General features: G+C 30.7%; 1 protein-coding gene across 1 annotated transcript; it reads left to right on the top strand.

The window, feature by feature from the left end:
- The first annotated feature begins 10820 nt into the window (after positions 1–10820).
- LOC115989989 (receptor-like protein 14) lies at positions 10821–11243 on the top strand. Its single transcript, XM_031113853.1, has one exon. It carries the CDS (start codon positions 10821–10823, stop codon positions 11241–11243), a length of 423 nt encoding a protein of 140 aa, XP_030969713.1.
- Positions 11244–12157: the final 914 nt, after the last annotated feature.

The following is a 12157-nucleotide window of genomic DNA, read 5'->3' on the forward strand; positions in this document are numbered from 1 at the left end:
AATGGCCGTAGAAATTTGACAAATGGAGGCGTGGTCAAGAGAATGTTGGCACCCAGAAATAGGCCACTTGGAATCTGTTTCTCTATGATTATTGCAATGGCCAATTGGTCATAGAAGCAGACCCCATGGAGTGTGCTATGGAATATAGATGCTCGGCATTTTCAAATTGGCTTTTATCCTTACGAACAGGGACGGGTCAGGGCTTAAAGTTAGGGGCGGCTTTTTTGTTAGTTGTGTTCAGTAGTTTTAGTTCTATTGCTTAACAACTAATGATTTTTTATTTATTTATTTTTGGTTTTCATGTGTGTGTTTAGGTATGAACAAAATTATTTTGTTTAAAATTTTTAAAGGGCAAAGCTGTTTGATTTGGGTAAAATTCTTTAATTAGGCTTAATTGTTTTTACCTTTATTGTTGGTAATTTTTATTGTTAGGCAATTTTTTTGGGCTTGTTTATTTTGTTTTAGATTTTAGATTTGACTATAAAAGGAGGTAAATGCTAAAGTTACAATTTTTTTTTTACAAATTGTTAATGTGGTGGGTGATTATTAGTAAGTAAAAATATGATGTAAGTGATGGGTCTGTATGCAAATTAATAATAATTTACTACCTCATCAGTTTGTAAAAATGTTATAGAAAAGTTTGTGGCTATAGTAGTACTCTTAAAAGAATCAATGATATTGTTAAGGGGGGAGAAGTGTAATTTTATAGAACAAAATTACAAAAATTGGTACCTATGTATATATTAATATTAAAAAAAAAAAAAAAAAAACAATTAGGGGGGGCCATTGCCCCCCCCTTGTCCATGTCTCCCTCCACCCCTGCTTACAAACTGATAGTCAGTTTAATCAATACTAAAAAATGCTCATTTGTTTTTTGTTTGTTTGTTATGAGCAGAGCTTAATTGTAGATTTGAGGTTGTTATCTGGTAAAAGCTAAAAAGTATAGACACTTCATTTGGAGTGTCGTACCAGTGTCATATTTGTGTCCTATTTGCCATGTCATGTTATAGTTTTTCAAAAATTGCTCGTGTCTTCATATCATACTCATACTTGTACTTTTTTCTGTGTCCGTGCATCCTAGGGTAAAAGTTACTATGATTTTTTAGTGAAGTTTATAGTGTAGTTTTGTGTTAGAATTCTATCCCTCTCTATTGTGTTTGTTTTTTTAAAAAGGAATAATTATTCTTTTATTGTTTAAAATAGTGTGTTGTATGTGTTAGGGTCATATTTTTTGTAAATTGGCTAATCTTTTGACAAAATGCACTTTACTTGTATTTGGGTAAATCTAAGATGAGTTTAATACCTCAAGAAATATGTTATTCAAGCATACCAAGTGTTTGTATTAAAGACATGAATATTGGTCCAAGAAACAAGTGAAGAAAAGTTCATTAAATTTCGACAGATAGCTCGACAAATGCCTGCTTTCGAGAGTTAATGTGAAGCTTAATAGATAGCTTCATAGTAGCTCAATATATCGAGAATTACAATTTTAAGTTTTCCAGATTTGAAATTCAGCCCAGGCTTATGTATTTGTTTAGGGTTTCTTTTCTCACAACCCTAGACATAAGGCATATTTTAAGAGCCGTTACATACGGATACAGTGACCTATAGATTTATTGTCTCTGTGAGAAGCTATTACGTTTGTACGCTATAAGGTTTTGTAATCAAGTGCTTCCTGATCTTCATTGTTGATGAAGTGAAGAATTTTGCAGTCAACAACATCGTTCAAGTTGTTGGAGTTAGTCACGTACTGGGATCCGTGCAAAGGGTTAGTCACAGATTGGAGATTTGTGCATCAAAGAAAAGAAGACTACTGCAAGAGCAAGTTCAATTAGGTATTGAAGCAAAAGTTTAATTGTAGATTGGTATTTTGGGATAGGCTAGGATAGTGGTAAGATTCCTTATACTTGTTACTGCTTGATTGTTGATTAGTGAATTCTTAAGAGTGGTGACCTTAAAATCACCCAGTGGGGTTTTTGCTTTGTAAGAGGTTTTTCCCATTTGTCAACAACTCACCGTGTCAATTTATTTTCCACTGCATTTAGTTTATTTGCTACTTTTACATTCTGCATGCAATTGAACCTAATTAATCAACTTGGGTAATTGAATTAATTAACCGTAGTCAAGCTATCTTAACCCAATAGTATTGAAGGTAAACCGGTTCTCACGTTGTATTTTGGAGAGAAACATTTAACATGTATGATTAGACGATTGGAGTTTAAATGTCTTTTTTCATTTATGTTGAATTTTTTTGTTCAATTACGTGGAGGACTAACTGTAGTTAGTGTTGGACCATGTAAGATAAAACATTTGTTTATATCATTCAAGGTTTTGAGGAAGAAATAAACAATTGTATTTTCATTTTGCTTTGCCCAAAACTAGTGAAAGTATGCACACAAGAAAGTCTACTTCAACACTCTGTATCTCATTAGGTTGATATCAAAGCAACCCTGGTTTGGATCATTGGAAAGTTGCGAAAAAGGTTGATATACTTACAAGGAACCAATGATTACAGGTTGACTTACATGCATATTGATCAGTTGGAGGTGATTGTTTACCCAAATTCCAATTTTACCGGATGTGTAGACAAGAAAGTCTACTACAACGTATAATTTCCTTTTTATTTTTTGGAGGTGATATATCTTAGAGAATTACTATATACAGTTGTTGCTTCATCTACAGTGGAGGCTATTGAAAACTAAGCTACAACACATGCATTATTTATGGTTAAAATCTTTTTATCACAAATCTCAAGATTTTCAATTCTATATCAAGACCTTCAAAAATTCTGGCACAATTTATTTGATTGCATTTTTCTTTTCTAAGAATAATAAAAGTGGAAGCCAAAGTAAGCATATTGACATAAAGTACACTAGTGTTAGAGAGAATGTTAAGAAACAAAAGGTGTCCATGAGCTATTGATTATTGATCCCATAAGGTCATAACTAAAGGTTTGTTGGCTGAACTATATAAAGATCACGCGGAACATGTGGGACTTGTTAGCTTATTTGATGTTTAATCTCTCTTTATTTGTTTTGTTTCACAACACTTTTACAACAAATCATAGGTGATAAGTTATTAACTTGTTATTGGTTCTAACTTGAAAATACCACTGAAACTACTTTGTTGTTCGCCAATAACTACTTGTAACAACTTGTCACTTAAGATTTGTTGTGAAAATGTTGTGAACATAATATTTCTCTTTAAATTTAGGCCTTTATTTTGTTATTTATAGATAATAAGGCAAAATGTTTTTTTGTGCACATAAACTATAAATATAGAAAGAGTTTTATTCGTGGTGGATATATGAGGGGGACTTGAATGGCTAATAGATAGTCTATTCATAAAGAATTGATGGCTTATAAAGTACTCGCATAGTACCATACATTGTAATACATGGAAGACAATTCTGGTTATAATTAAGAGTTTTACCGCTATGATTTATGTATTGGATTGCTTATTAAAGTGGGAGAATTTCACAACTAGATGATATAGGTAATATCCTAGGCATGTTACAATGATCATCACTCATCAAGTTATTTAAATGTCATGTGGGCCAAGTGAGAGAATGTTAGGAGACTTATTGTGGTCCTCATAAAATTTACTCTAATTGATTAATTACAATATTCTTAGATTTATTTTAGAGTGATAGATAAAGAACTTCTTTAGGAGTATATTTGTTAACATCACTTAAAATGTCATTAGTGAATAAACACTTTAAAATCCTGAGTGGGAGAGGGACTGGCTTAAGGAACTGCTTGATTGCCGCACCATTCTTGTTGCAAAGGAAAGCCATTCCGAAAGCGGCTACAACCTTCGAGCTGGCATCCTTAACCAAGATGCCTCAAAAAATACAGCAACAAATAAAATAAGGTAGGTCTTCCATGAATGGGAAGGACGCACGCTGGGTGTTCCATTTTATAGAATCTGTAGGTACCTTCTCAGGCAGGATAAGTAACTCTTAATTAAATTTTTTAATGAGAGGAGTATTAAAGAGAACACACAATTTACATTAAATTGAAAGGGACCCTAGTCTAACCTTTAAAAATTTGTGTTCTCCATCAAAGAGTTTTTTGTTGGCGTGAGCTGTCTAATTAGATAAATTAGAGAAATCTGCTTTAATGTAAATCCCATACTTCAAGGGTCATCCATGATCTTAGCCAAAAATGTGTATAGCCTAGAATAGGTTCCTAAAAATCATCTCTTTGTATCTATGTATGAGTGTACTGAACTCTAAAGGAAATATACAGAAATAAAAAAACTTCCAAGTTGACATTTTTAAGGTATAGGCCGTAAGCTAGAAAAGTTTCATTCACAACTCATTCTTTTGCAGTGAGATTTTCTCTACAAATCATTTGAACAACATGGCTGTAGGTAATATTATTATTTTTCCTTCCACTGTTTTAGATTTCTTACATCCAATCCAATTCATGCTTACAGTCGCTGCATTGGGAGGTGTTGGTCATTGGATTTGAAGGAATTACTCTTTGTTTTTTTTTTTTTTTTTTTTCCTTATTTACTTTAATTTTGGGTTATTTTGGCCTTGTCCACTTTGATTTTTATTTCTTTTTATTTCCTGTGAAATGTGAGATTGGTTTTAATTTTTTTTCATTTCTGTAAATTAATTTGAGTGGAATTAATTTCGTACCATCTTCCAAGAGAGGGTTAGTTTTAGCTTCTTTTCTCTTCATTATCTTAATCATATGTAAAAGGTATCGGTGGGACGTTCTATAACTTGCCTTTCTTATATTGATTTGTCAATCTTTTCAAGTGAAAATTTCGTACCTTGACTCAGTTTCTGAGATTTTTTTTTGAACTCGCCATCATAATGGTTGTATTCGGCATAGTGGTGGGTTGAAGTTATTAGAATTATGGATTCAAAAATTTATTACTAGATTGACTAATTATGTTTTGTTACTTCTATTTTCTTAATGTAAAAAGGGGAGATGATTCACTAGAAAATTACTTTATTTTTTGAAAAATTTCAATTGATATTGTTAATTATTATTAATTTAAAATATAAATAATTTATTTATGTTAATAAATAAGTATAAATTTAATTGCTTATTACGTCACAAATTTGACCATTGATTAAATCCGATCAACCGAAAAAAAAAATGAGAAATCATTTTCTTGTTTGGGCAAATTACAACTTACTTACTTGTAGTTTGCCTGAAATTTAAGTTACCTACCTACGGTTTAAAAGTTGGCACTTTGCCCACCTGAGGTTCACTCCATTAGACTTACATTACCCACCTCTATACTTTTACAGTTAAAAACACAAAAAACATAACAAAAACATAAAAATCAAGATCTAAAAGTATATTTCTTAAAATGGTGAAACTTTGGCTTAAGAACATTTTTCCTCTTCATAAGAACATTCTTAAGCCTATCAATCTGAATAAACCCCTCAAGGGGATATTCATCAATGAATGTTTGAATTTTGCATGCCTTGACTTATGGATGTTGTGCAAATCACAAATGTTAGCCTCTTGCAAACTAATTTTTTAGCACATTTTGATATGATAAACTTATTCTACACAAAACCAAATTATTATATTCTGGGAGAGAGGCCATGGGGAGATTAAGGCTTTGGGCCATCTAATCCAACTGGTTCATCTCCAACTCTACTATTGTGCTTTAATGGAGTTCATTTTGGGTATTACCAAGAGTTGATGAAGATGAGATAGAAGCGGTAGATGTAATGATTTTTAATTTCATCATAATTTTAGTATTACTTCTAATTTTTATGAAATAATGAATTTTTAAAATTTTGGATGTAGAAATTAGAAATGTACTTATTTTTTAAGTTGCTGGTGTGATATACTGCATGTAAGACTCCACTTTGTATATTGTACTCCTTTAGCATTTTCCGTACTTTCAAGAGGATTTCTATGTTTATGTTGTTGTGAATTACGAATAAGTGATTTGCAGAACATCCATAAGTCAAGACATACAAAATACAAACATTCATTGATGATTATCCCTTGTGAGTTTGGTTTGGATTGATAGGTTTGAGAATGTTCTTATGAAGATGAAAAATGTTCTTAAGCCAAAACTTCACCATTTTAAGAAATATACTTTTAAATCTTGATTCTTATGATTTTTTTTTTTTTTTTTTTTTTTTTTTGTATTTTTAACTCTGAAAGCACAAAGGTGGATAACGGAAGCCTAACAGAGTAAACTTCAGGTGGGTAAAATGCCAACTTTTAAATCATAGGTAGACAATTTAAATTTCGGTAAAACCACAAGTAGATAAGTTGTAATTTGCTCTTTTTGTTTCTTATATTCTCTATTTGATTTGATTTTTTAAAACCTTTCTAAGGGAATAAACGAAATTGGAGTAAAATCAATGGGCATAATTTTTTTTTTTTTTTTGAGGAAAAAAATCAATGAGCATAATAAAATCATTATGAAGATGAAATTTTTTTAATCAATATTAAGTTTTAGGTGTATTAAAAATTTATTTATTTTATTTATTTATTTTTTTGATACAAGATAGAATTTCTACTCTAACTAAATTTAAGTGTATATGTGTGTGAAGCTCCCTCCTGGAGACTTGAACCCCGGCCCTTGCCTCCTACACTCCACAAATACTTATACTTGTGGAGTGACCATCGCACCGAGGGTATGCGGTAGTAGTGTATTAAAAATTTATTTATGTGTTAACAAAGATGCCACTATTAATGGTTTACTTTAGTCCACCACAACCTACAAGGAAGGCACACTATTTTAAAATTCATTATTTTGTGTAAAGCTTGTTTGCAAATATACTCCTTACATGCCAATAGATTTACGAAATGTTGTGGGTCTCAGTTAGTTCAACTGATAAAGTTTTTTATGATTGAATAAAAGAACAGGGGTTCAATTTACGCATAGAACAAAAATTAATTGATATTTTGGTCTGATTATAAATAGCGTAATCATCAGAAGTGGATGCCATACATTGATATTCTACCCAAAAAAAAAAAAATGTTTGACGTAATACCACCTCTCATCAAGGTCAAAGGAATAAGGAATTTGCTTCTTGCAATGAGGAAAAAAAAAGTAGCTTTAATTCTTCTTAAAAGTGACACACGTGCTTTAAACGTGAGAGATGGCCAAAATTATTGCGGCGCCAATCAATACAAAAGAAATCAAGCAACTGATTGCTTGAATTCAAGAATATTGTGGAGCCCAAGTGCCGAACAAAACAAAGAAGTAAATTGTTTGGAAGGAGGCAAGCTGATCATGGTTGTTGGCTTGTTGCCATGCATCCAAAAAATTGGTTGGAATGTCAACTAAAAGGTAAAGAACAATTACAAGCATTTAAATTTTTTTCGTGTAACAGGAGGAACAGGAGGAGCATATCTTTGATTTTTATTTTCGTGTATTTTTCAAATGAAAGATATTTAAATTAAAATTTTATTTTATTTTATTTTGCTCAAAAAATACTTTTTAGACGTATGAATTGAATAAAAAAAACGACGCAATTCTAATGGAGACTAACAGGAGACATGAATTGAATAAACTTGAAAGTTAAAAAATTTTATTAAATAAAAATAAAGTTAAGAGGAAATGAACTTTAATCAAAGTTAGAGAGTCAATATGTAATTTAGTCAAATATTAAATATTGACAAGTAAAAAGAATGGGAGAGAAATGGGGAAATTGGAATTTGAGTTGTAAACACTAAATTGTAATAGATTTTTTTTCACAAAATATGTAGAGACAGCTCAAAACTTTTCATTGTTCATTTCAAATTCCTAAACTTTAGGATTTCAATCTTAAGACTTCGCTATAAAATTGCTCCTACTCAAAGTCACATATTAGATATTTTTGAAAAAGTGGAGTCACTTGAATAGCATGTTTACCACATCAAAATAATACTACAAAATTAACATACCAAACATATTATCTTTTAACAAGTTGACTAAATGTAAGGCAATGTTTTAAACAATCTTTTTGACCATTGCTCTTTGGTCCTGCAATAAAAGACAGGTCACTTGGAATCTATTTCTCTATAATCATTACAATGGCCAATTGGTCATAGAAGCAGACCACATGGGGTGTGCTATGGAATATAGATGCTCGGCATTTTCAAAATGGCTTTTATCCTTACGAATAGGGACGGAGTTAGGACTTGAAATTAGAAAGTAGCTTTTTTGTTAGTTGTGTGCAGCAGCTCTAGCTCTATTGCTTAACAGCTAATGGTTATTTATTTATTTATTTGTGGTTTTCATGTGTGCGTCTAGGTATGAACAAAATTATTTTGTTTATTTATTTATTTATTTTTATTTTGAGGTAAGAGATAGATTGTTTAAAATTTTTAAAGGGCCAAGCTGTTTGTTTTGGGTAAAATTGGTTAATTGGGCTTAATTATTTTTAGTTTTACTATTGGTAATTTTTGTTGTTGGACAATTTTTTTGGGCTTGTTTAGTTTGTTTTAGATTTTAGATTTGACTTTAAAAGAAGGTAAATGCTAAAGTTACAAACTTTTTTACAAATTGTTAATGTAGTGAGTGATTATTAATAAGTAAAAATATGATGTAAGTGATGGGCCCATATGCAAATTAATAAGAATTTACTAGCTCAACAATTTGTAAAAATGTTGTAGAAAAGTTTGTGGCTATAGTACTTTTAAAAGAATCAATGATAAAGTTAAGGGGGGCAATGTGTAATTTTATGGAACAAAATTGCTAAACTTGGTACCTATGTATATATTAATATTAAAAAAAAAAAAAAAAAATTCGGGGGGCCATTGCCCCCCCTTGTCCAAATCTTCCTTTGTCCCTGCTTACAAAACTGATAGTCAGTCGAATCAATACTAAAAAATGCTCATTTGTTTTTTTGTTTGTTATGAGCAGAGCTTAATTGTAGACTTGAAGTTGTTATTTGGTAAAAGCTAAGAAGTATAGACACTTCATTTAGAGTGCCGTACTAGTGTCATATTTATGTCCTATTTGTCATATCATGTTATAATTTTTCAAAAATTACTCGTGTCTTCATATCATACTCATACTTGGACTTGTGTTTGTGTTCGTGCATCCTAGGGTAAAAGTTACTATGTTTTTTTAGTGAAGTTTGTAGTGTAGTTTTGTGTTGGAATTCTATCCCTCTCTTTTGTGTTTGTTTTTAAAAAAGGAATAATTATTCTTTTATTGTTTAAAATAGTGTGTTGTATGTGTTGGGGTCATACTTTTTGTAAATTAGCTAATCATTTGGCAAAATGCACTTTACTTGTATTTGGGTAGATCTAAAATGGGTTTAATACATCAAGATATATGTTGTTGAAACATATTAAGTGTTCGTATTAAAATACATGAAGATTGTTCTATGAAATAAGTGAAGAAAAACTGTTCATTAAGTCTCAACAGATGCCTGCTATTGAGACTTAATATGAAGCTCAATAGATAGCTCAACAGCAACTTGAGTATTGAGAATAACGATTTTCAGTTTTCCAGATCTGAAATTCGGCCCAAACTTATGTATTTGTTTAGGGTTTCGTTTCTCACAACCCTAGACATATATAAGGCTTATTTTAAGAGCCGACACATACAAATACAAAGACCTACAGATTTATTTTCTCTATGAGAAGCTACTGCGTTTGTACGCCATAAGGTTTTGTAGCTAAGTGCTTCTTGATCTTCATTGTTAATGAAGTGAAGAATTTTGTAGCCAACAACATCGTTTAAGTTGCTGGAGTTAGTCACGTACTGGGATCTGTGCAAGGTTAGTCATAGATTGGAGATTTGTGCATCGATCAAGTTTGCCAGTTGTTCTAAATTTTTAGAACCTAACAATATCAATGCGGATTAGGATCCCATACAATACCTAGGATATTGCATGGGCTCATTTGTCTCAACATGATTTTTATTTCTTTAATTTGTAATTTTATAATTTGTAATTTTTATTATTATTTAAAGATTGAGATTGGATTTAAAAAAAAAAAAATTAAAATTCTCAATCTCAACAATAATTGAGAGCAATTGCACATGGTAAAATACCCCTTAACTTGATCGGTGTGAATGCTGTCATCAATAAAGAAGCTGGTGTTCAGTGGAGGTTGACAAACTTCGTTTCCGACATTCAAGATTTAATTTAGAATAAAAACCATGTGAACTTAAGAAATGTTTTGTTGTAGCTTTGACGTTGGGCTTGGCCGGCCGCCCCTAATTTTTGTAAAGTCAATTCAGAAGGATTGCCTAGGTCTTGCTTGACAAGAAAGATTCCTTCTCTATTGCATGGGATGTTTTGCTGTTTTGTTTCTATCTTTTCCAGCTATAAAAGTTTTTGTTTCAATTAAAAAAAAAAAAAATGAAAAAACCCAAACCCAAAAAGCTCTGCGCTTTTAATACTACAATTACAAACTATTTTATTACATTTTTAGAAACTGTTATTGTGGGTAGCTTCTTATTAGTTTTCATTTAGGCTCACCATAAATATCACTTTTTTCATTTACCAATAACCACTTGCCATATCAATAGTTTGTAAAGTTTTGTAAACAAATTTATGTCTCTAGCATTACTCATTCTGATAAGAATGTAGGTAAAATAAACACAATGCTTTAATAAATGCTTTATTTATTAGATTCAAGAATTATTATTATTATTATTATTATTTTTTCTGGAACTCATTATTTTATTTTCAGTTTTCGTCTTTATGTGACGTAGAGGAGAGTAAACATGAGATTGTGTTTCTATGATTTTAGTTGACACCGTTTAGGTGACAATTTTGACTTTAACTCTTAGAAATAAAAGGATCAAATGGTAAGTTCAATGAACCTCAAGGAGCGTTATATAATTTTCTCTAAACTTTTCTATATAAGAAGACTTAGCTAGAAATGAAAGTTGGTGCTTCACAATATTTCTCAATGGAGTGGCCTTTAGTGAGCTCTTTACTGTGGGTTTTAGTACTTGTCGCTCACATTCAAGAGCTAAGAGCTTGCATTGAGGAAGAGAGGATGGGTCTGCTAGAATTGAAGGCATATCTGAAATCCAATACTAATTATACAAAACCCCTTCTTTCATCATGGGTTTACGACCAAAAGAGTGAGTGTTGTAATTGGGAGCGGGTCAAATGTAATGACACCACTGGCTATGTGATCAAGCTTTGGCTCTCCAATATAAACCATGAAACTCACATCTATGCTGATAATGAAAATTGGTTCTTGAACGAGTCCTTGTTGCAGCCTTTCAAGGAGTTAAGAATTCTTGATTTATCTCGCAATGGAATTCGTGGTTGGCAAGGAAATAAAGGTATGTGAGCTCTGTTTCTAATTTCAAACACCAAAAAAAAAAAAAAAAAAAAAAAAAGGAGTTAAAAGAAGAAGAAACACAATCTTGATAACTCTAGTCGGTCAAGAAATTTTATTCTTTGTCTAAATATGAAATTTGATAATTATGTTAGTTATTAATAATCTTTTATTTTTGTCTAAATGAGAAATTTAATATGATAGTTATTAAAAAATAATTTTTATAGTTATTAATAGTCTTTTATTTTAATAGCAGCAACAATTTACTGCAGATTTAAATATATAATATGATTTAAACCTAATCAATATATATATATATATATATATATATTAGAATAATGATGTGTAAAATTGTTAGGTCTCAAAAGCTTATATGACAATATATATAAGGTCAACAAAAATCAAATGTCCCTGGCTTTAGAGTAATGCTACATCTAAAATATTTTTATAATTAAATTTTTAAAGAAATTTTCTTAAAAAAATTTCAATGTTTTTTGAGTTACTTTGTTATTCTTTATTCTTGATTTACCTTTCTCTAAACTTGAAAACTATTTTGAGAGAGATTGAGTAACATTTGAAAGGAAACTCAATCTTGACGGGGGGACAATCTATAAAGTGTACCAATTAAGAAAGTCAATACTATATTGGTACCAGGCGTACCGGGAAAATATATTGTACTGCCATTAAATTGGCACTGGAACTTCTCTGAAACGTACCGAAAAAGTACCAGGTTGTACTGGCTTATTTTGGTTGTATTGGCCCATATCGGCATTTTGTCTAGTACAATAAAAAAATAAAAAATTGAAAAAAATTTATTAATTTTTTTTTTTACTTAATCTAATATATTTAAGCTAATATGTAGGTTTATAAAATATGTGGATTTAAAATTTTTTGTCGCTAAACATAAAAATTAAATAATAGCTGTT

Source organism: Quercus lobata, chromosome 5, assembly GCF_001633185.2.
Source record: "Quercus lobata isolate SW786 chromosome 5, ValleyOak3.0 Primary Assembly, whole genome shotgun sequence".
In the NCBI taxonomy this organism is placed as follows: Eukaryota; Viridiplantae; Streptophyta; class Magnoliopsida; order Fagales; family Fagaceae; genus Quercus; species Quercus lobata.